General features: G+C 38.1%; 1 protein-coding gene across 1 annotated transcript in view; it reads right to left on the bottom strand.

Annotated features, from left to right (window-relative positions):
- Positions 1 to 24,019, bottom strand: part of BOLL (boule RNA binding protein) — a 40,086-nt gene continuing 16,067 nt past the window's right edge. Inside the window, 11 exon segments of the mRNA XM_086751183.1 lie at positions 1 to 114; positions 3,073 to 3,147; positions 4,017 to 4,142; positions 4,395 to 4,442; positions 5,244 to 5,416; positions 7,572 to 7,647; positions 10,408 to 10,462; positions 12,217 to 12,308; positions 15,447 to 15,587; positions 21,480 to 21,554; positions 23,076 to 23,201. Of these exon segments, the coding sequence (XP_086607309.1) occupies positions 1 to 114; positions 3,073 to 3,147; positions 4,017 to 4,142; positions 4,395 to 4,442; positions 5,244 to 5,416; positions 7,572 to 7,647; positions 10,408 to 10,462; positions 12,217 to 12,308; positions 15,447 to 15,587; positions 21,480 to 21,554; positions 23,076 to 23,201 (1,101 nt within the window).

Genomic DNA, 24,019 nt, shown 5'->3' with positions numbered 1-24,019 from the left:
TTATTTACCAATTTGTAAATAGCAAGCATTGTAATAAAACAACTGACTCCAAGTTTCACAACAGGCAGCTGCCAGCTGGAATGTTGATGATGGATCTCAGCCACATGGGAAGGACTGGACAAGACAATCAGTATAGGTAGACTAGAGTTGCTCAAATGGCTCAATATGAAAATGAAATGACTTCCACATACTCATTAACAAAAGATGCTATAACCCCCAAAAGTAAATCTTTAAGTACATCTTTAAGTAAATACAAAGGATCACTAGTAAACACGTGATCCAGGGGAGAGGATTAGTAATTTTGATTCAAACCTGATCTTAAATACCAAATTTGTATCTAAAAATAAATTATAGTTGGAAATTGGGGAATGTTTTCTTCTAATTTTCATTTAAAACTATTTTAAATTATATACTAGAAGTTATAGCAACAAAGTGCTATTGAGGTGGTCAAACAGAGAGAATGAAAAATGAATTAGAGAACTGCCAGAACTGGAGTTTAGTTAACTACTAAATGGTTTACCTGATTAATGAACTGAGTTCTCTTTTTATACACCCACAACAGCAATGGAAACACTGGCTTAGAAATCTGTGATTTTCTTCATCAATAAAGACTTATTTTATTTGCTCACCCTTGTGACTTCATCAAAATATGACTGCAATGCATGCTGTGTTTTAAGCTGGACTTGAAAGCTGCAAGAAGCCTAGAACTGTCAAAAATATCTGGATACTGGCTGTACTCATCTTACTCTCACCATATGGCTTAAATCATATGTTTATTCTTAATGCAATTCCTAATACAGGAGAGGCAATTAGCAAACTACTTTTAAGGTAAGGACCTTATTTTAGGCACCTGCTCTCTCTTCCATGGCCACTATTTGGTGATTTTCAAGCAGCAGAAACAGTAGTTGGAATATTTTAGCAAGACTCCAGCCAGCAGGCAGTATTTTTATGCAGCTGGGGAGCAGGTGGTAATGACACAACCACCTACTTAATGCATAGCACTTTGCTGTCAACATTTGCTTTTTTTTTTTTCTAATCATTGTTGAGTGCTCAGCCACAATGACAGACAGAATACAAGTGGATTGTATTAATTACATGTGGAATATATGCAAAATTCAAGTGGGTATGTGGAAAAGGTAAGGTGAAATGTGAAAAGGAAGAATTCTGTTCCAGAACTACTAGTTACTACTGAACAAAGCTAACTAAATTAATAAAAACTAAAACCAGTCAAAAATTACGCTGCATCATCTTGTAATGAATAAAATTATCAGAATTCAGTAAGTCTTTGTAAGGGTTTAACTACATCTGTGAATCTACCTGAGACCTGAACAGAGGAGAGTGTCAATTATGAGTAAAACAGAAGACTTCTGAGAAAATTGTTAAGAATGAGCAAGAAATACAGTGAAGGAATGGACAGGATTAGCAATCTCACACTCAGTTTCCTCAAGTTTAAATCTGCACTGTTAACACAAGTGAGTGTGAGAAAGTACACGATAAGAATAAGTAACAACTCCTTGGCCTTGTGGATGAAAAACCAGAAGATATGCAAGAGACAAGCGTTACATCACAGCAACTCCCTTGTTTTCGTCGTTTGAGCTCTGGCCAAGCTCTAGAGGGGGGGCCAACAGGGTCACTGAAACCAGATGATCCCGAATTTTGGAATAAAGAAAGAAAGGTGTTTATTTAGCACTATAAAAGCATGGACCCTCTTGCGCAGTGGATGCACTGCGCAGGACGTCCCAATTGCCGGGACAGGCTCTCCAAATCCTCACTGCAACTGGGGCTCCCCAGTCACTGTGGATCTGGATGATGGTCACGAATTAACAGGGCAATTGGTGATGCACCTTTCCTAATCACTATACTTATTTTCACCTAGTAATGGATTAGATGCATTACCTTTAAATGCTATTGCTGTTCATCTGTTGGTCATCTCTACTAATCCTTTATAACCTTCTCTATTTGAATAAATCTAGTGAAAATTTGGTGGAGTATTTTGGCATTTGAATCTTTTGTGCTGATCATGCTGTGCGGTAAAACACTGTGTTATACCAACTCCCTTTTAAGTATTTCTTGAAAATATGAATCACTCAGGATTAGTATTCTCAAATACATATTCAGCTTCTCTTTTTTTGTTATTGGAGTAATTGCATTTTATTCCAAGACAACACTTAATGTTACAGCCCCCTCTACAGGAAATATTTAGTAGATACTGTTACATAACAGTGGGAAAAAAAGTCTTCTCTTAGAAGAAATGTAAAATAAATGAAAATCACATATAAAAGAGCCTATAACATGCTTTGGTTCCTTCATATTTAGTCTGTTGTTTGTAGTTGAGTAGGCATCTTTTACAGAAGAATAAGCGCTGTAGTATCAAGTAAAAACACCGATACCTTTAGTTCTTTGTTATCAGGCAAATCTAAGCCAAATCTAGGTTAGACTTTTTTTTTCATATCTTGTGCTGAAAACCTTAGCAATTTAGGCAAAATGACCTTAATCTGGGACCCAAATAACCCCAACCAACTTGCATCAGGTGACATGGAAGAATCACATTTTCAAACGGCCGTCCAAAATCAGGACTGCATAGAAAAACACTCACAGGTGGGCCAACCGGGACAGTTTTTCATGCTCTGTCTTCCAGAACCCCACCTTGCCACAACATGAGGTGCTTATCTGAGGCTGCCAGTCATGAACTCAGCCTCTCAAGATCCAGAGACACAAGGACTTCTAACCATCACTTCAAACAACTGAACAGGGTTCATTGTTTTCTCTCAAAATACTTTTCTACTTAGCAGTTTTCTTTGAATCTCAAGTTTCACAATCAACTACTCTTTTTAATATGTTTTTTAGTTTCCCCAAATAGTTCCAAAACAAGTAATACTTATGTCCTCTGTAACAAAGCCTCAAGTGAAGAAAAAATTCTCAGTTTCTCTGTAATCTCTCTCTTTTTTATTAATGAATTGACAAATAAGGAAGACTTTTTCATCCCTGCCCCTCTTCTCTTACCATCCCCCTTCAAGAAAGGCAACAGTAAGACCACAGTGCTTATGTTAACAACCTTAGTTCGATACTCACAGGTGCAGGCATGGCTATGGCACTCTGGGTGTAAGGCTGGTGATGCACTGTTTGAACTCCATGATCAGCATACAGCTGCTATAAAAAAAAAACCAAACACAAAAAGTGAACCAAAAAGCTTGTTTCATCCTGCAAAAACATACCATAAATTTAGAATTCCTTAAACCTTCAAGCTGGGGGCTACTTTCACCTAAACTACTGACTTTTTAAAACACAACATTTCAATATTTAAATCTATATTCTCCCCACTGTATCAAATCTTGGTAAATTCCTGCCAAAAAGCACTTTCCTTGACAGTAGTGGCACACTTCTCTATAAATCCATTTCACCCAGCTCTAATCAACTTTATAGTAAGTTTTTCTGTAGCCAGTTATTTACGGTCATCTTCAATATCAAATTATAAAGAAATCATCATACCATACACACTAAGAATCTCTTAAGAAACATTAGAAATGCCATTGATAGAGAAGCAAAAAAAAATATTGTAAACAAAAACATATTCAGTCATTCAACTACTCTTAACTCATTCTGACCTTCAGAATATTTAGAAACCAGCTTCTACTCACACAGAAAAAATATGTGCCTCTGGGAACTGTTATGGCTTGGGCAGACTAATCCAGCGTTCTGAAGAGGCTGACTCTCGTTTTATTCAAATGTTATTTTCAAAAAAATCAAACTGACTAGTCTTTATACGGCTCTCTATCACACTACTTGTGATCTTATAAAATATTTCAGAATCAAAGCATCCTCCTAGAAAACTGCAAGAGATACTCTAGCTTGAGGACAACTGAAATGATCTAATAGCAGCAGCAGCGGTGTGGGGGTAGGTACACGGAACAATTGATATAAGTGCTCTGAACTGCCTGTGCTTAAACTAAAACATAGTATTTTTCAATTGTAGATAAACACTTCAAGTGTAAGTAATTTTTTTTTCATAAATATACCTCAGGAACTGCAGCTTCCACCAGGAGAGGAGGAGGTACACATCCATTTTCCTGTGGAATCCCTATTGGCTGATAAATGACTTCAGACGGTTGTAGATACAAGACTGGAGGTGAAGAGACAGGAGACTGAAATAAAACACATTAATTTCCTAAATTACATTATTTATGCACTATAAACACCAAAGCTTATTTTACAGTTGTCTTTGCTTTGAGGCTTTTAGCCTCAAACTATTCAAAGTTTGTCAACTGGCAAGATTTCCACATTAAGCTCCTCTGCTACAGAAATCACAAAACCGACAGTCTCCACCCAGAATTACTAAGTCAGTAATTTTAAGTGCTTCCTAACAGTAAAATGCTGCAACTATGAACTGTATTTACCTGTGGAACGGACCACTGCCATTGACCTGGAAGACAGTGCGCTGGTGCCTAAATTCAAACAAAAGATATTACTTGTGTGAGTAAGAACACATGCCTACACACACTAGAATTCCCAACATACTAGAATCAAGCCTACAATCAATTCTTAAATTCAGAAGAAGAAACATGATTTTTGTATGTCCCCAGATAATTCAGGAACATAGTTTTGTCTACTTCCACTCAGCCTCTGACTGTTCAGAGTCAACGGACACAGGCTGGAACACTGAAAATTCTACCCAGTTACAAGGAAAAAAAGTCTTCTACCATAACAAGGGTCAAATATTGGAAGATGTTGTCCAGGAAGGTTGTGGAATCTCTATCACTGGAGATATTTAAAATCCAACTAGACAAATTCCTGAGAAATCTGATCTAACCAGCCCTGCTTTGAGCAGGAGTTTAGCCTTGATGATACAAGTTAAGGATGGTACTAAGCCAGCTGTCTAGCAACATCAAATAAATGTTTAATTTATTACATTTCCACACAGTTACACAGGCAGAATAAATTGTATTCTAATTAAAAGAAAGTTCAGCCGAGAACACCTCACTCACGATGAAATAATAAATGGAGCCAATCAAGGGTCGTAAGCACCAACAACTCCTTATAAAAACAAAACTCCTCCTGGGGTAGGGCCCACACCGATTCTGAACTATCCTGTCCTATAGGTCACATCAAAGCAAAAGTCCCCTGCAGAAGAACAATAAACTTAGAGTAATAGTTTAAAAAACCCCACAAAGTAAAAGACTAATATAAGGAAGCCATTTCAACATACAGCATGAGGCACAGTCAAAGAAACTGAACGCAAGAGGGACTTGAAAACACCGCACTCATCCTACATACAAAAATAAACTACTTACTGGCCATGGCTGCGCAGCAGGGGCAACTTCAGATGTCTGAAAGTAAGCCACTCCATTATGGTAAGTATAAGGATAGCCACTTGAAGTAGTTAAGTACATTGTGCCACCTTCTGGTACTACAGGAGAACCTGGAATTAACATTTCACACTTTACTTACTAGTACATTTTATTTTTTTAGAAGAGATCACTTCTGATCTTCAGAGAAGCAAAATACTCAAAGAAAAGCACATGGGCCAGTGTGCCTACTGCCATCTCAACTCCCTCTCAAACACAAAATCAGGAAAGCAGATGGTCACAGGACATCTCCAGAGGAAGGGATGGGAAGGGGTGCAGAAGATGACATCCATACAATAAACAGAGGGAACTCCAGTTACCAGCAAATACACACATTTTTTAATCTTCCAACGTCCAAAGGTAACTTCACACTCTAGATTTTCATTGGTAACCTCACATATTCGTATTTAGCTGAAACAGGATCCAAGCACTAAAACCGGAATGATTTCATTATCAAGTGCGGTCTGGTTTCTCAGCACACATAGACTGTGTTTCTGTGACGGCACGCTGCCTGGCAAAGCTAAAAGCTCACACCCAGCTGTCAGCAACAGGGACACTTCTCAGCAATGCTGCTGCTGCAGCGGAGCACGGTCTGATCCCAATGCAGAGTTCCATCTACACAGCCCCCTAACGGGTACCGGCAGCAAGCACTGTACGAATAAAGGGAAACCTATCCCTGTGCAGAGGTTGTGTCTTTCTCAAACACTCCCTTTGAGATTAGCTAGGCTCTATTTCTATCGCAGTTTGTGTTTTGCAAGGGTGGGGATGGGAGAGGACTTCATGTTTCTCTAGAACTTCATGTGAAATGCAAAGCAGCAGCTTTCTCAAAAAAAAAAAAAGCTTTTGAGGTTTTTTTTTCCTCTGTTCTGCCAGGACTCAGAATTAAGAGACACGCCCCTCTTCTATCAATACACACATGCAGCTCAAGAGTCCGAGGAAGGAAGCACCACAAGTCAGGCAATGCAAGTGAGAAAGTCCAAGTCAAAGACAGAAAGGGACATGAAGCACAGTCAAAAAAAGTATGTTACCCCTGGATGATCACTCAGCAAAGATGATGCTGAATAATTTCTAAAGCAAAGAAACTATACAGTGGGAACAAAGCATTCCACTTCCCCGGGGCAAACGCTATCCTATGCACTTACAAGGGAGAAGGGCAAACCTACGCACAAGGGGCAGGTGATAGAAGGAAGTTTCCTGTCTGCAGAAAGTGTGTCCACACCAACAGCGTTGCTGTACATATGAATCACTTCTAAGCAATCCCGTGAAAGTAACAACTAAAGAAAGCTTTAAAATTAAACTAAAATTCTTCTGTATTGTCCCCAGATGGCAGATGAGAAAAAAATACTTGTTTGTTTTTTCACTCTTCCAAAAGGTACCATAGGATAAATACTGAAGGAAAGTTTCACTTCATGCCCTGCTGCCCTTACAAAAGGATTGTATTTCACAGCTCACACATAGCCCTTACTGAGGAATAACAAAACAGCCCTGCTATGCCAAATCTTGACACTTCTTGTCTTAAAAGTTGGAGATTTACATCCTACATTTTCAGTAGTGTATTACAGAAACGAGACAAGGTCCTGGTAGAAGGGGAGGGCATCTTCTCTAGGAGACCCAACTTCACGTCCCCCAAAAGAACATCCTAACAGCATACTCGCTCGAGATACAGAAACTATCATCTGACAAAATACCCCACATCAATACTCCTCTTATGTGCTCAGTCTAAACAGTTTTTTGCCACAGAAGAAACATACAGCATCTAGTCCATTATCGTACAGCAAAGAACTCTTAAGAGCCAAATGGTGACTGCAACCACCCATTCCTTATAGGTTCTACCAAAGAAAGCAAGATGCAACCGTCCTGACGGATCGTGCTAATATAAATAAACTGGTAACAACCCAAGCAACCACCACAGCCTGCTTCATCCTGTAGAATCTGCCTGAGGACAGTTTCAGTGTTTAGTTTGGAGGTTCTGCCTGGCAACTGAGAGAAGCTGCCATTCCATTTGCTCCCAGATCATCTTTTCCAAGAAAGAAAGTAACCAACATTAAAAGAGATAAAGGAACCTAAGATCATCAACCTGTTTATTTTGATATTTCCACGGGCATGCATTTACTTCCACTGCAAACCAGCCTGAGCATATTCCACACGCAGCATTAATGCAGTGCACGACCAGGCATATCTTGCTTAAAAACATTCACGTAACATACAAGTGTGCATGAAAATACATACCAGGACTCCGTATCTGTTGTTTTCTTACTGCTGGACCAATGTTCAACTTCTTACCCTTATAATTAAGTTTTTTAGCCTACAATTAAAGAAAAAAAACACTCACTGTTTATTTTCTACAGATATCTAAGCATCTGAGAAACAAAAATCAGAAGTAGACAAGGCACTTAGTAGGTTTCACCCTTCCCTGCTTTTTAGTTACCATGCATCTCAAAAAAACCCAAAAGCTATATTAACTCCTTTTATATCATAACCATAGACATCACACACAAAATTAATCATCAGTAACTTCACGTGTTACTTCCTCCGCGTGAGAGGAGTGCCTCTTGACTAAGAGCTGATACCTACAATTGTCAGGAGATTTTTTTTCCATTTTTTGTGTACTTACCCCTTTTATAAAAGCACATGTGTTCACTAACTGACAGTTTAAACTATAAAGATCAATTTTTTATTCATGATCATGACATGAGTTTACAAGAGATGAATGGAACAAATAAGTCTACAAAAACTGCCAGATTAAAATGACCGAATGTAAAAAACTCCCATATTCACTCAGGATTGCCTTAAAACTTGCTCACATCCAGGCTAACAAAACATAAAAGCATATTAAAACAGATATCCCGGTAAGGTTAAACTATTTCTGAATATTTTTAAAATAAAAAAAAAGTGCTAGGCACAGACAAGTAAAGCTACACTGTCTTTCAACTCTTTCGCTTACAACAGCAAGTGAGCATCAGGTCCATCAGGTCAACTCAAAACTTGCCTTTGTTTCTAAATCGACACTGAACTCACTACTTATTAGCATAATGGCAAGGAACACGGAAGATCAACAATTTGTTTTAGGTGTCGGCATCTCTTTAATATTGCTTTGCAAAACCTACACGGGTTCTGAAGGCCTGCTTCCCTCAACAGCTGCATAAGGGAGAACGCACACTAAACACTACCACGTTACATCACGTTTTCAGAGCTGTATCTTCTCCAGAAAGGAGACAATTACTTCTTAAAAGAGGGACATAGAAAGAAACACAGTTCTAAGTCACATTCAACAGAAGGACAACAGTCAGGTAGTCGACACATTTTCTTAATTTAGGCCCAATTTAGCATAACACTTGAACACCTGTATATCATGCAGAGTCCTACCTAAAAGATTTAAAGTTGGGAAGATGCTAAACTATTTTGTTGAATCTGGAACTTCATAAACATAATTATGACAAGCAGGCCTACTTAGGCTATTAAACACAGAGCAACTCCTACGAAACAGATGTGCATTTCAGTCAAACTGCATTCCAACACAGACAATAGGAAGATGACTCTTCCCAGTGTAATGTATTTCACCCATGTGATCCATCAGAATTTAGAGGTTTTTTTTTAATATACACCTTTTACAGTTAAAAGAAACATCTAATCTCTATGGACCTCTTCAAAGCATTTAATACAGCACTGCATGAAAAATTATACATGATGCTACAGAAAGAATAGACTAATAGGACAAAATGTGGTGAATAAAAAATTACTTCAGACAGATAGAAAGGTAGCACTAGTAGCAACAGCATATGGCCAGAAAGAGAATGCTGATGAAACTCCTCACAGTCTGTTCTTGATACTAAAGCAATGTAATACTTTCAAGGGCTGCAACATAAAAAAAGGAATTTCTGGAGATATTACTCATGATAGAAAAGCAGGATGCAAAAAAAATCAGTGCAAAGGATGATCAGAATATCATACAACTGATTTTTTCACTTCATATTTCAATTTTTTCTTATTTGTTTCATTCATAAATTATTAAAGCCTAGAAACTTTCACCTTAAGATGTCTCAGAAAGACCTAGATGATAACTGTCTTTAAGATGAATGTGAGAGAGCAGTATGATGGAAAGATGAAACAGGTAATAGAATTGTTAGACATTTAAATTACTTACAGTAGATATGAAGAAAAAGCATTAGCATTATTGAAGGAGACACCAGTAAAACGTCACACGGAACAGCCTCATTTTACAGTGATTCTCAGTACCATTGGTATTCTTCCTGTCTATACTCTCTTGGCTCCATATAAGCATATTTTTTGAAAACACTGTGAAATGTCTGAAAATGTCCTAGATGTTATTTACATTTTTAATACATGAATTTCCAACAAAGGATCAGTATTTCAATATTTTAACCACCTTTACATTTGGGAGAAGGCAATTTGCAAGCCTCAGGTACTATTTTCTACGATTTTTTTCCCCCCCACACTCAGATACATTCACAAGTATGAACAGATGCTGACCAACAGATCCCTCCAATACCAGAATGAGGAGCACACAGGTAAAACAAAACAAACTGAAGAGCTAACATACAGCTGAAGACCTAACCATGTCTCAAAGGAGGTTCTACAAGGAGTGCCAAGACAGCAGTACAGCTAAGAGAAAAAGCAAAAATGACATGACATAAAATGAGTTTCTCTGTTTAAGACTTCAAGGGAACCAAATTATTCCTGAAAAGAACTGAGTCAGCTCTGACAATCAAACATGTCAGAATAAAAGACAGCAGCTACCTTTCCCAACTTCCCACAAAATCTTGACAGCAATGGATTCTCCAGTAAAGCAAACAAAACCAACTGGGAAGGATATAGTCTTTATAGCTCCATACCAGCAACTCGCTTCCCTAGTTCCAGAGGATCTTACTATAAATCTTATCTTGCATCTCCCTAAGCCACCTTCTTAACTACACAGACCAAACTTAACAGAGCTTGAAAGGAAGCTGGCAAACAGAAGAGGAGCAGACAAACAGGGCTACTCAGCATCTAATATGAAATAAAGCATTTAATTTAAGAGATCATCATAATGAGGACTACCACTTACCTCTTGTAAAATCTCCTGTGCATCTTCTTGGGTTTCAAAAGTAATGAAGCCATACCTAAATAAAAATTACAGAAGCTAAGCCTTGGAAGTTCCTACTTACATACACTGCACATTATTACTTGATAGATGATAGTACAAGTGACATCAAAAGGTAAACTAATGGGGAATAAAAAAATCAATCGTAGAAATAAAGACTGCAGTAACACCTGAAATCTGAATTTAACATCCTTGTCACAGTCTGCTTACTAATACATTTAAGTACATGGTCATATATTACTGTGCAGTGAATGAGTAGCCCATGTGGAAAGCTACGCAAAACTCTCCTCGTTACTCAGCATACGTCTTTAACTGCATGAATGTTAAACAAAGAGATTTTGATCTGAACTCTCACTTGTTATTGGTGCCCAAGACGAGATGCTTGGGATGTTATTTTTTTTTTATTATACTGAACTTCACAGCATAGATCCCACCTACGTCAATGACAACAGTGAATGCTCCACAACTCCACAAGCACCATCCACCACATTAAATTGAGTTTTCAGAAAAAGCAGCAATGCAGAGACAGCATTTATCTGTAAATTATCCTTGTCATTCTTGACATGGCTAGCAATAAACATGAGTTCTGTGGTGACCAAGGATGAAGTATTCTCATACTTCGTGACACAGTATGTCTCCTTCACTGCACCTCCTCTAACTGCTGCAACAGATCAAATAGGCTTCCCGCCTATCCTAGTGGTCCGGTAAGTCTCGGACAAGCTATACTCTTAAATCCATGGGCTTTTCTATTTTGAAAAAAAATTCCATATTGCCTTCTCTAAACAATTTTGGAAACGTTCTCAAGTCCAAAGAACACAAAAACTATTTTCCCAGCTCGTGACATTACCTACAGACTTTTCACTCTACGTACTATCTGGGCAATAAACTAACAGATAAAGTTAATGATCACTTGTCAATGAGAAACAACAAAGGCTGTGCTTGGATTTCAACAGAAATCCCAACACCATCGAAAGTAATTATTTTCCAGCATATTTACTGAGACACATATATTGGCAATCACAACTGCATAACAACTGGATATTCCTGCGTTACCGTATTTTATGGACACAGGTACCACAAGTCTCAGCTGCTTCTTGAAATTCAGTAAGAGGGCAGGAGGTTTGGTGACTGACCTGTGACCAGGACCAAGCCCAACAAGCCATGCAGGTGTATACACTATGCTAACACCTGCAGCTCAGTGTGTAATTTGCTGATATATGTTAAGCGCTGATAGCATTACAATTCTGAGATATAGACACCACAGGCTTACTCCTCAGAACAGAATTGTACCCTATGTTCTTGTTCCAAAAATCTTCACAAAACCTCAATTATTGCCATGCACTCCAGCACAATCAGGTGTATCTCACCTCTTCTTCCATTCTTCTGCTCCCTTCCACACTGGCTTTCAGTAGTAGAAATACATACGTTTAACAACTCAATTATCTTTTTAGGATTATTGTTGTCATAAATTCAGTTAAATTCCTATTGTCGTTAAAAAACCTGAATGGACTATTGATTTTTCCCTAGTTCCACACAGCTTCACCTTATAAGAAGATGACTGTAGAGTTTTACAGTTACGGAAATTACAGAGACATTCATATGAAACGGTAAAGGGCAAGAGCAGATTTTTGCATACATGGAATAACTGGGAACATCAATGACATACAATTAGTAATATTCCAAGATATGAAAATAATAAGCAAGTTCACTATACTCTGCCAGCTTTCTGTTATCGTTTCAATTCCCACAAGATGCTTACGCTACTATACCAACCCCTTTGATACTCCAGCTCTGTCATTTACTATCTTCACTTCTTTCACACTGCCGTATTGAGCAAAAAACTCCCTCAGATCATTCTCATTAGCCTAGCAGAGTAAATCAAGAAAGGAGAAAAAAAAAAAGAAAATATGATTTGTACGGTTAGTTAATGAATATCTACCATAAGGCTTTTAACACATATACTTTGGATAAGTTTGCTACAAACTAGTTCTAACCCTGGAGAGGAAGAGAGAAGAATGAGCACATATGAGCCTCACAGCAGGAGAACAGCATCCCTGTTTCATTACTGCAATTCCACATTCAGCAATAAGGCTAGAAAGCCACTAAAACATTAGGATTCCTTTCAGTGGTTTTACGTAACAACTGTCCCTTTTACAGGTAAGGCCACTGAAGCAGGTTTACTAGATCTGAATTTTACTTTCTGTACATTACATACTGGAGTGCTCTTACAATATGAAACATCACTGCAATGTTTTCAAACTTCAGAAGGGCAGAGCTTGTAGGTTTCCATGAAGGATTTGCATAGGTCACATACAAAAAAAAAAAAAATTCCCACTAAACCACTGTGACTTAATGGTCAAATCCATCTAATATGCCATGATTCCTCTTTCTAAAGCATATTTAATAGAAGACTCTGCAAATATGCACAGACATACCATAGGAACCCCATTACAAATTCAGTAAGAAAAGGCCCTTTTACTGGAGAATCTTTTACATCCACTTGGAGTAAACTGTTCCCTACGGAGCATGCAGAAGACAAGTTCCTATTGCAAAGTAACAACAGATACAAGTGCACTGAACAGATAAGAAATACTTCAATGTTTTATTAAAGCTCAGTAATTGTGTCCTCTCCTTGGAAACTGCCTGCACGGGTTTTTGAGAAACTACCCACTGTGGAAAGGCTAAAAAAAATTCTGTATGGACTCCAGAACCACTCTCTCGAAGAGATGACCACACTTTGCACTTAAACAGAAGTGTGAAAGCCGTGTATATAGGAAAACATATTCAGCCAAACAACCGATAGCTTATAGAAAATAATTCTACAGCATATGCTAACATATTCTCACATTCTTGAGTAACAAAAAGCACGCACAAAGTACAAAAACTCATAGTGGAGATTTTCCTTTCCCTTAAAATTTTCTCCAATGAACATAAAAACGTATCTGCTTCGAAATGAAAAGCTTAGAGATAAAATTTCCCATTTCTGGGACATTATTTCCTCTAAGATCCACATGTGACATGCAGCTCAGTTGCTCCACAAAACTGGGAAAAAGAACCTATGACAAAACACTTGAAGGCTAAAACACACCAAGAAACAACCTCTAAGATTCAGAGGGAAATTTACAAGTATCTGGACAAACAAGGGAGCTAGAAGCTTTCCAGAAACACACTCAGGATTAGCCTTTTCCTGCTTATGACAGGGAACAAAGGGAGTAGACAAATTCTTAATAAAGACTAATGTTAAGTCTTCACCTATGTCAAAGACACATGGCACATACCATGGAAGAAAGAGCTCTTCAGACCAGTATAAAAATGTACCCAAACTGTAACTGCTCTTACTGAATTGTTTGTCTAAATTTAAGAGTCGAGGCCACATGTTTCCTCTTACAAATAGGAATCACCACTACGGTAACAGACCAGATGGAAGCGTCTGGCAAAATGATAAAAGAGCTTGCTAGAAAGCATGTAATGTTTTGTTGATTGTCTCCCTTGTCCACAAAAATAAATATATAGCTTTAACACACCAATCCCCACCTTGACTCGAATAAGACCTTTGGGAAAAAGATCAACAAAAACCAATGCTTTTTTCCCCCCATAAGATGCCCAATAAAAAACAATCCAAGACTGAGATATATCTCCTATAAACAGAAATTTAAGGCTCTACATGATATCAAAAGTCATAGAAAATGGAAGAGTAGCTAAAAAGCCTACAGAAGCTTCATTCCTTCTATTTCCTTCCCCAACAAAATCCATCTTCTTCATACTAACACATACAAACATGCTTAAATCCTCTGTTGTTCAAATTAAGGTTCATGAGAGATTCTGACCTATCAGCGACGGAACCAAAAAGTCAAGAGAGACTTCCAAAAGAACATGAAATACAACAATTAACAAGAATATTGATATGTTATGCAGAAAAGTGTTTTAACCTTTGAAATCGCAGTGAAATAAGAACATAGCGAGACAGGCCTCTCTACAGCTCAGGTAATTTGCTTACCGTCAATGCAAAAAGCTACTGTGCCTCTTTGCTAAAGCCCAAATATACTGAAGACCTTGTACAGCATCTCTTGAATTATGAATGCCTCCATTTGAATTATCTCAGCCAAATGAGACAGAATATCCTGGAATTTCTTGTATTTACTATGCAAAATAGCCTGAGTGAATTGTCATTCCTCCTCCTCTTCATCTGAACCAGTGCCCAAAGGGGCCTCAGCCTAGGAGGATTAAGGCAAAGAAGATACTGCTGGTGGGAACAAACAAACAGCTAAGCAGACCAACAACTTTTCGCAAAAGTCACTGACAACTCTTTACGTGAAGCGCTAAGGAAGAAAAATGAGAGCAGCTGGTATAAAGGCCTGGTGCATATCCCACCACAAATGTTCAAAGCGACTGCACAATGCAAGGATGGCTCCATATTCACTGCTATTTGAGGCTTTTAGGGCATATGCAAAAGCACAAGCATTCTAAGAATTAAGATCAGTACTGCAAATTGACCACAGCAGCTCTAATACTTGTTTTAAAACTAACACTTGCTTTAAGAAAACTATTACCATAAGCGAGGAATACATGCACTGTAGCTCCTTCTTTGTATGCACTAGAATAAAAGCACCAGAGGAACTGAAGGTACGGACACTTGCTCTGTTTGGCATCTATAACCCTGTCTTTACAGTTCATTACATTACGCTAAGCATTACACAAAATTAAAAAAAAACCTCTGCACACTTTTCTACAATAAGCTCTCTTGATTACAAAAGCCACCTTATCGGAAGAGAAAATTCTGAAGAACCAGTGCACCAAAAGCCTCTGGTAGCTAGGCGTACAGAGTCAGCTTTGCAGTACAGTTACGCAGACCAAGGCTTAAAGCTTTCCTCTCTGCTCTTGATCTGAATATTAACATGAAGAACACCTAAACACACACGCATGATTAGGTCTCATTTTTTCCTACTGATTTTTATAGGGCTACAAATTATCACTTACTAGTAAAATTAGGGAAAAAAAAATACCTTAACATCAATTCCTCCTACAAAGATGGAATTGGGAGTAACTGTTCCAAACCTTGGAGCACTGCTCAGATTATTTAACGCCACCGTCGACGCAGAGTTGGGAGATGAAGATAAAGATTCTGTTTGCGTCTGACCTGCGGTCTGTCAATTGAAAGAAAATATTCTCAGGCAGTGTCAGTATCTTACACGTTATAAGCTACTAAATCAAAAAAATTCTCAACAGCAAATACATACAGTTTTTGGGGAGGCACAGCAAACGCAGAACAACTGAACATTAACCATGTATTTTTATTCAGAATGCAGCTGAAAGTATTTAAACAAAAGCTTAGTCTTAACTAATTCAGAAACTTACTGAATACATGATGGTCTGAAGTTTGACTTTTATTTTAACACCTCTCTGAATCACACGTTTAGGGTCTAATCCCTCGCACTTTTCCAAGTGCAGAGCACCCATCATTCCATCACATAAAATCAACAAGCTCATGACAACTGATGAGAACAGCATTTGAAGACTAGTCTTTTAATTCAACACGCTCTTGGCCTACAAACACAGTGCACAGTGATCCCAACAGAAATTCTCCCTGCAAAACAGCCACCAGATTGCTCATGCCCCAGCAAAGGAAGGGAAGGCAGTATGGAGGGAACTTCACGGAAACCATTTAGTCAAGTCTGCCTGATATTTGAACTTCCACCATGCTCACACCCGTGGATTACGAAACAATACAGACTCACATTTCATTGGAGACCCTTCTCAGAACAAACTAATACTGCCTTGCAGACTCAACTTTAACTCTGAGATGACAGCTCTAAAGCAGCCACATACCACTGTCCCTAACTGCCCTTATAGGAACTGCACTAGAGGCTTCAAGACCACTTTTGCTGTGGGTTGGGGGTTTTGTTCCCCACACCCCCACAACTAAAGTTTACTAAAACCAGTCCAGGGCTACAGTGCCATGACAGTATCACTAAGGCTGCAGCCCAAAGCAAAAGACAAGCAGCGGGTGCAGGCTGCAGATAATAAAACTAATAGTAAGCTGAGCAGTGAAAATCAGAAGTAGGAATCTAGGGGTCTCAGCCTCCAACCTTTCCTTTGAAAGGATCACAAGAGAAATGTATCTTTTCTTACCATCGTGCAACTCTTAAAATTTGTAGTCAGGACCAACAAAGCATATGCAAGCATATTTTAAAAACAGAACGCTACTGAGCTAGTAGCAAGTTCTTTCACTTCTTGCGGTATCTGTATCTTCTAGACTCTCAAAAACTAGAGCAGAAAATTAAGTGCTCTTGAACAGTTCTCCTCACAGAATCTCTCTCTCATTTACACTGTCTGGTTTACTTCCTGATTTTGCCTCTCCCACTATTCACAGGACAGTACTTTCTCCACATGGACAGCATTTTTTCACCTTCGCCTTTAACCATTCCTGGATAAAACCAAATCCCTTATCTTTGCGACAACACACACAAAATGGAGGCTGACACGTAAAGTGTAGTGAGAAATGGAAGATGAATAATGAAGAAGACAGTCAGGAGAAAAGTTGTCTTTTTGTTTGCCCTGCAAGCCCTTCTAGGATTATTTGATATTTCCTTAGCTATCTGACAACTGGTCCCATTAATTCTGAGTAATGGGTTAACGTCATTGCTTTGGATACCTTAAAGACAATAAATCCACCTTAGTCCATCCCTTTTTAGTTTTAGGGAAAACTAAAACCCTTTCCAAATTTACTAAAATTACGTAGACATTAGGGATGAGGAAAAACCCCAGATCTTTAACCTGATCTATTCAGGAGAAAGTATGTGTTCTTCCTACTGGGAACACTACCCTAGAGTAGTGCCTCACCTGGAATAAAAAAAAAACAAAACCAAAAACACTTGCAGGCTAATTGCAATCATAATCCCTACAGTCCCAAATGCTTTAGAAAGGATCTTTTCTGCCAAGAACAACTTTTTAAGAACAATGAAACGCGTTAATTTCTTTATCTCTCACACCAAATACAATCCTTGTATAATAATCTGGCAATTGTATACAGCACTAAAATATCTAAATTTAAGCATAAAGTAAAATTTTAACCTATTTGCTATCCATATCTAACACGCATAACACACTTCATGTCTCACATGATATTAACACTAGGCATTGTGAAGCTGCAGTGACTATAGACACAGGGTGGACTATGTGGAACAATGACCGGGGGTGGGGGGATATTAGTTTCTCTAGGGTTTATCCTAATAGAAGAACTCCTAGGATAAAATGCAGTTGCTACTTCCAGGAAAAAATGTGGCTGGCAGGCTTGCTACAGCAGTTCCCTAAGCAACACACCCTGCCTCCCCCTTAGCACATGCTAAGAGGAGTGGAATGAACAGAATGGAGGGTGGAGCAGAGCGGAGACACTGTGGCCAAACTCTGTTACACTCCTGCAGGGACGGGAACTTCATGGTACCTGGTGGCTAGTAGGCTGTATAGTAGCTGATGAACTGCATTGCAATTGTCAAACAAGAAGAATATCAGTTGCCGAGACAAGAATTGTGGTGAAATTGTGTTCCTTAGATTAACTTTGCTCATTATGTTATTGTAACACCAAAACACACCTCCATACCAAAAGCTACCTGCCTCCAAGACCACCCCTCACTGAGTACGCATTCTGAACTTCTTTTTGTCTATACCTTTAAAAGCAAAGTAAAAAAAATTTACACCAATCCTAAGAAAGGTATGTATGACTAGAGTCACTCAAGCTCCACCTCAAAGTAAAAAACAGTATAAAAATGACTTAAGAGAAGAAGGATATTGAGGAAGACCTCCATTGGAACGTTGTGAACCAGTCAACAGGCCGACCCTCTCTTTCCTCCCCCGTAGGGAAGCCTATTGGGCAAGAGCTCTGTGATATGTGCGCTTAGATACACAGTCAGTATTTTATAACAAGCTATCTTTGAACCTTTATCCTGTCACAAACATATAATAAAATTTGTCTATAAGTTTCAAGAAACTTTAATATTTGACATAGGAGATATAAGTGATTTGTGTTAGTGTCCCTGCCCCTGAAGAGCCCTGAATAGGTTAGATGAACACCCTCCGACCTTGCAGGCTGCCAAGAGAGATTTGCCTCAGTGATGCTGCCAGCATAAGCCTGACAGGCTAGCCAAATTGCAAAGGGTTCCAGGAAACTCCCCTTCTCCTTAAACGGAGTGTGGCAGGCTGGTCAGGCACAAGGGTCTCATCTCTATTGGGAAACCAGCAGGCTGGTCAAACTGAAAAAGGTTTGAGGTAACACCCCTCCCTGTCCTCTATCAATATAGTATTATGTCTTATTGTGATACAACTGAACAAAGCTAACTAAATTAATAAAAATTAAGACCTATCAAAAACTATGCTGCATCATCTTGTAATGAATAAAATTATCAGAATTCAGTAAGTCTTTGTAAGGGTTTAACTACATCTGTGAATCTACCTGAGACCTGAACAGAGCAGAGTTTCAATTATGGGTCACAGAAGACTTCTGAGAAAATTGGTAAGAATAAGCAAGAAATACAGTGAAGGAATGGACAGGATTAGCAATCTCACACTCAGTTTCATCAAGTTTAAATCTGCACTGCTAACAGAAGTTTTACTTCTTCCTTTATCCTATCCCAAACTTCTTGTATAGGTACAAGAATTTGTGCAATTGCTTGAAAAGCTGGTCTGAAGAATTGATGTAAGGTTTAAGTTAGCTTTTTGGGTGGTGGAAGGGGGGCTTCATCTTTAACTACATCAGTTCCCTGATCTAGTTTACCATATTGCCTCAAAACCAACCTTTACCAGCACAGGAAATTGGTGATGTGGAAAAAGGAATGAATTGCTGGGTTATGCCAGCTTTGGCTGTGAAGTCACTTCTAAAGCTCTGAATAAACAGAGAAAACATTGTATCAGGAGATAAGTAAGAGCCTGAATTTGCAGCTCATTTCCTGTGCCATAGTAACCAGACATGGTTTTACCATGCATGCATATATTCTACTGTAAATTTACACATTATCACTTATTACAGAGTAAACTACTTTGCCTTTGCTATAAGGTAAAACATAGTACTATGGCAATTACTCAAGAATAGCAAGAGCTACCATGCTCTAGATCTACCTTGTAACTTCACACTATCTTGTTCATATAGCCTTGGTCCTAGGAAAGATAGTAAAATTCAAGTTTCAAGGTGAAAAAGATTGTTTCTCTATTTGATATATTAAGTAGGCACTTCTTTTTGATTCTGAGACTATTACTGCCATGGTTTTTCTGTTTTTTTTTTTTTAATTGTTTTCATACACTGTTAGAAAATGGAATATAAAATGGGCATTATGATCACTGTGTGAAGTGACCCGGCCTTACTAACAGGCCTGAGCCAGAGCTGACCCATGGATGATCTCTATCGCATTGCTATGGTCAGCAGGATTCTGCTGTTTTAATTGTAACTTCTTCAGTATACACAGAGTGTGAGGAAGTATACGATAAGAATAAGTAACAACTCCTTGGCCTTGTGGATGAAAAACCAGAAGATATGCAAGAGACAAGCGTTACATCACAGCAACTCCCTTGTTTTCGTCGTTTGAGCTCTGGCCAAGCTCTAGAGGGGGGGCCAACAGGGTCACTGAAACCAGATGATCCCGAATTTTGGAATAAAGAAAGAAAGGTGTTTATTTAGCACTATAAAAGCATGGACCCTCTTGCGCAGTGGATGCACTGCGCAGGACGTCCCAATTGCCGGGACAGGCTCTCCAAATCCTCACTGCAACTGGGGCTCCCCAGTCACTGTGGATCTGGATGATGGTCACGAATTAACAGGGCAATTGGTGATGCACCTTTCCTAATCACTATACTTATTTTCACCTAGTAATGGATTAGATGCATTACCTTTAAATGCTATTGCTGTTCATCTGTTGGTCATCTCTACTAATCCTTTATAACCTTCTCTATTTGAATAAATCTAGTGAAAATTTGGTGGAGTATTTTGGCATTTGAATCTTTTGTGCTGATCATGCTGTGCGGTAAAACACTGTGTTATACCAACTCCCTTTTAAGTATTTCTTGAAAATATGAATCACTCAGGATTAGTATTCTCAAATACATATTCAGCTTCTCTTTTTTTGTTATTGGAGTAATTGCATTTTATTCCAAGACAACACTTAATGTTACAGCCCCCTCTACAGGAAATATTTAGTAGATACTGTTACATAACAGTGGGAAAAAAAGTCTTCTCTTAGAAGAAATGTAAAATAAATGAAAATCACATATAAAAGAGCCTATAACATGCTTTGGTTCCTTCATATTTAGTCTGTTGTTTGTAGTTGAGTAGGCATCTTTTACAGAAGAATAAGCGCTGTAGTATCAAGTAAAAACACCGATACCTTTAGTTCTTTGTTATCAGGCAAATCTAAGCCAAATCTAGGTTAGACTTTTTTTCATATCTTGTGCTGAAAACCTTAGCAATTTAGGCAAAATGACCTTAATCTGGGACCCAAATAACCCCAACCAACTTGCATCAGGTGACATGGAAGAATCATATTTTCAAACGGCCGTCCAAAATCAGGACTGCATAGAAAAACACTCACAGGTGGGCCAACCGGGACAGTTTTTCATGCTCTGTCTTCCAGAACCCCACCTTGCCACAACATGAGGTGCTTATCTGAGGCTGCCAGTCATGAACTCAGCCTCTCAAGATCCAGAGACACAAGGACTTCTAACCATCACTTCAAACAACTGAACAGGGTTCATTGTTTTCTCTCAAAATACTTTTCTACTTAGCAGTTTTCTTTGAATTTCAAGTTTCACAATCAACTACTCTTTTTAATATGTTTTTTAGTTTCCCCAAATAGTTCCAAAACAAGTAATACTTATGTCCTCTGTAACAAAGCCTCAAGTGAAGAAAAAATTCTCAGTTTCTCTGTAATCTCTCTCTTTTTTATTAATGAATTGACAAATAAGGAAGACTGCCCCTCTTCTCTTACCATCCCCCTTCAAGAAAGGCAACAGTAAGACCACAGTGCTTATGTTAACAACCTTAGTTTGATACTCACAGGTGCAGGCATGGCTATGGCACTCTGGGTGTAAGGCTGGTGATGCACTGTTTGAACTCCATGATCAGCATACAGCTGCTATAAAAAAAACCAAAAAACCAAAAAAACCACAAAAAGTGAACCAAAAAGCTTGTTTAATCATGCAAAAACATACCATGAATTTAGAATTCCTTAAAACTTCAAGCTGGGGGCTACTTTCACCTAAACTACTGACTTTCTAAAACACAACATTTCAATATTTAAATCTATATTCTCTCCACTGTATCAAAGCTTGGTAAATTTCTGCCAAAAAGCACTTTCCTTGACAGTAGTGGCACACTTCTCCTCTGTAAATCCATTTCACCTAGCTCTAATTGTAACACTGTGTAAAAGTGCAGATGAGCATATTGCAATGTAATCCCAAGCATTATCACACTTCAAACATTTACACACAACTAATACACAGGCTTTTCTTGGAATTTTACACCACCCTCTGAATTTCCACATACTGCTTCCTTTAGCATCAACAAATTATGTACCTGTGAACTGACAGCATGTTATATCCAAATACTGCTTAACTAATTTCATGGCTTTTCTTAGGGCTCACAGAGTTCAAATTTCTCTGTATAAAACGATACTGGATGTATGAAATAAAAAAGGTAAGAATAACAGTAATAAGATTTATGATTACACAGCAAATACCCAGATTAATGCACATTAAAAAAAAAAACAAAAAAAAAAAGAAAAGAAAAAAAGAAGAAGAAAAATCTCAACAACCAAAATCTCATATTCCTCAAGACCTTTGCGGGGAAATTAAATTACTCAGATGTGTCAGCATTTCCTAACTAAGATGTTAGAAATACAATTTCTGGAACTTCTCTTGTAGCAATAAAACGTCCTTCAACTTCTGTAAAAATATTTCATTTGTATCCTAATGTACTAGTTATTTTGGTATCCTCATTAATGAGGAATGAATTACCAAGACGAAAAGTACCAATCCATCATAATACATTTTCAACTTTATAGTAAGTTTTTCTGTAGCCAGTTATTTACGGTCATCTTCAATATCAAATTATAAAGAAATCGTCATACCATACACACTAAGAATCTCTTAAGAAACATTAGAAATGCCATTGATAGAGAAGCAAAAAAAAATATTCTAAACGAAAACACATTCAGTCATTCAACTACTCTTAACTCATTCTGACCTTCAGAATATTTAGAAACCAGCTTCTACTCACACAGAAAAAATATGTGCCTCTGGGAACTGTTATGGCTTGGGCAGACTAATCCAGCGTTCCGAAGAGGCTGACTCTCGTTTTATTCAAATGTTATTTTCAAAAAAATCAAACTGACTAGTCTTTATACGGCTCTCTATCACACTACTTGTGATCTTATAAAATATTTCAGAATCAAAGCATCCTCCTAGAAAACTGCAAGAGATACTCTAGCTTGAAGACAATTGAAATGATCTAACAGCAGCAGCAGCGGTGTGGGGGTAGGTACACGGAACAATTGATATAAGTGCTCTGAACTGCCTGTGCTTAAACTAAAACATAGTATTTTTCAATTGTAGATAAACACTTCAAGTGTAAGTAAATTTTTTTCTAAATATACCTCAGGAACTGCAGCTTCCACCAGGAGAGGAGGAGGTACACATCCATTTTCCTGTGGAATCCCTATTGGCTGATAAATGACTTCAGATGGTTGTAGATACAAGACTGGAGGTGAAGAGGCAGGAGACTGAAATAAAACACATTAATTTCCTAAATTACATTATTTATGCACTATAAACACCAAAGCTTATTTTACAGTTGTCTTTGCTACACATAAACAAAGATAAACCTTTAAAAGAAAGCTTCGCATTAGCCTTCGATAACCTAAAGAAACTAAGTGACAGGGACGTGGGTAGGAAGGTCAACTAGCAGGATAAAAAAAAAAAAAAAAAAAGAAAAAAAAAAAGTCCTTTAATGACTTTTACATATTTTTCAGGTTTTATTTACATTTTGGAGACCACTGTTAGAGAAATCCTGAACTTTCAAGATCACAGAAAGATAACACATTTAATTTTCTCTTGCAAAAATGCCACAGTAAAAAACCAAGTATTTTTGTTTTAAAATAAACCCACAGTATTTCGCTAATTCAGCGCCCAGATTTCAAAGCAGCAGACTGACACCTACACACATAACTGGACAAGGTTGGCTGCTACTGAAGTAATGACGATGTACTGTAACAGTCGAAGCTTACGGTACTCGGTCCTGCTTTCAAGCTTCAAACTATTTCAAGTTCCTCGACTAGCAAGATTTCCAAATTAAGCTCCTCTGCTACAGAAATCACCAAACCGGCAGTCTCCTCCCAAAATTACTAAGTCAGCCATTTCAAGCTCTTCCTCCTGTTTCAAGGGTCTGCGTCTATCTCCAATGAAACATCACAGTTCGTACCAGTTAACGAGCTAGTTAATAGTAATTTTTCCTATCAGGCAAAACATGGCACTTCTCACCTGCATCTGAGACTTATTAGACAATTTAATACAAGCATTTAACAGAGGAAAGGCGAAGATG

Source organism: Chlamydotis macqueenii, chromosome 6, assembly GCF_036417535.1.
Source record: "Chlamydotis macqueenii isolate bChlMac1 chromosome 6, bChlMac1.mat, whole genome shotgun sequence".
Taxonomy (NCBI): domain Eukaryota; kingdom Metazoa; phylum Chordata; class Aves; order Otidiformes; family Otididae; genus Chlamydotis; species Chlamydotis macqueenii.
This window is presented reverse-complemented; position numbering and strand designations above follow the sequence as displayed.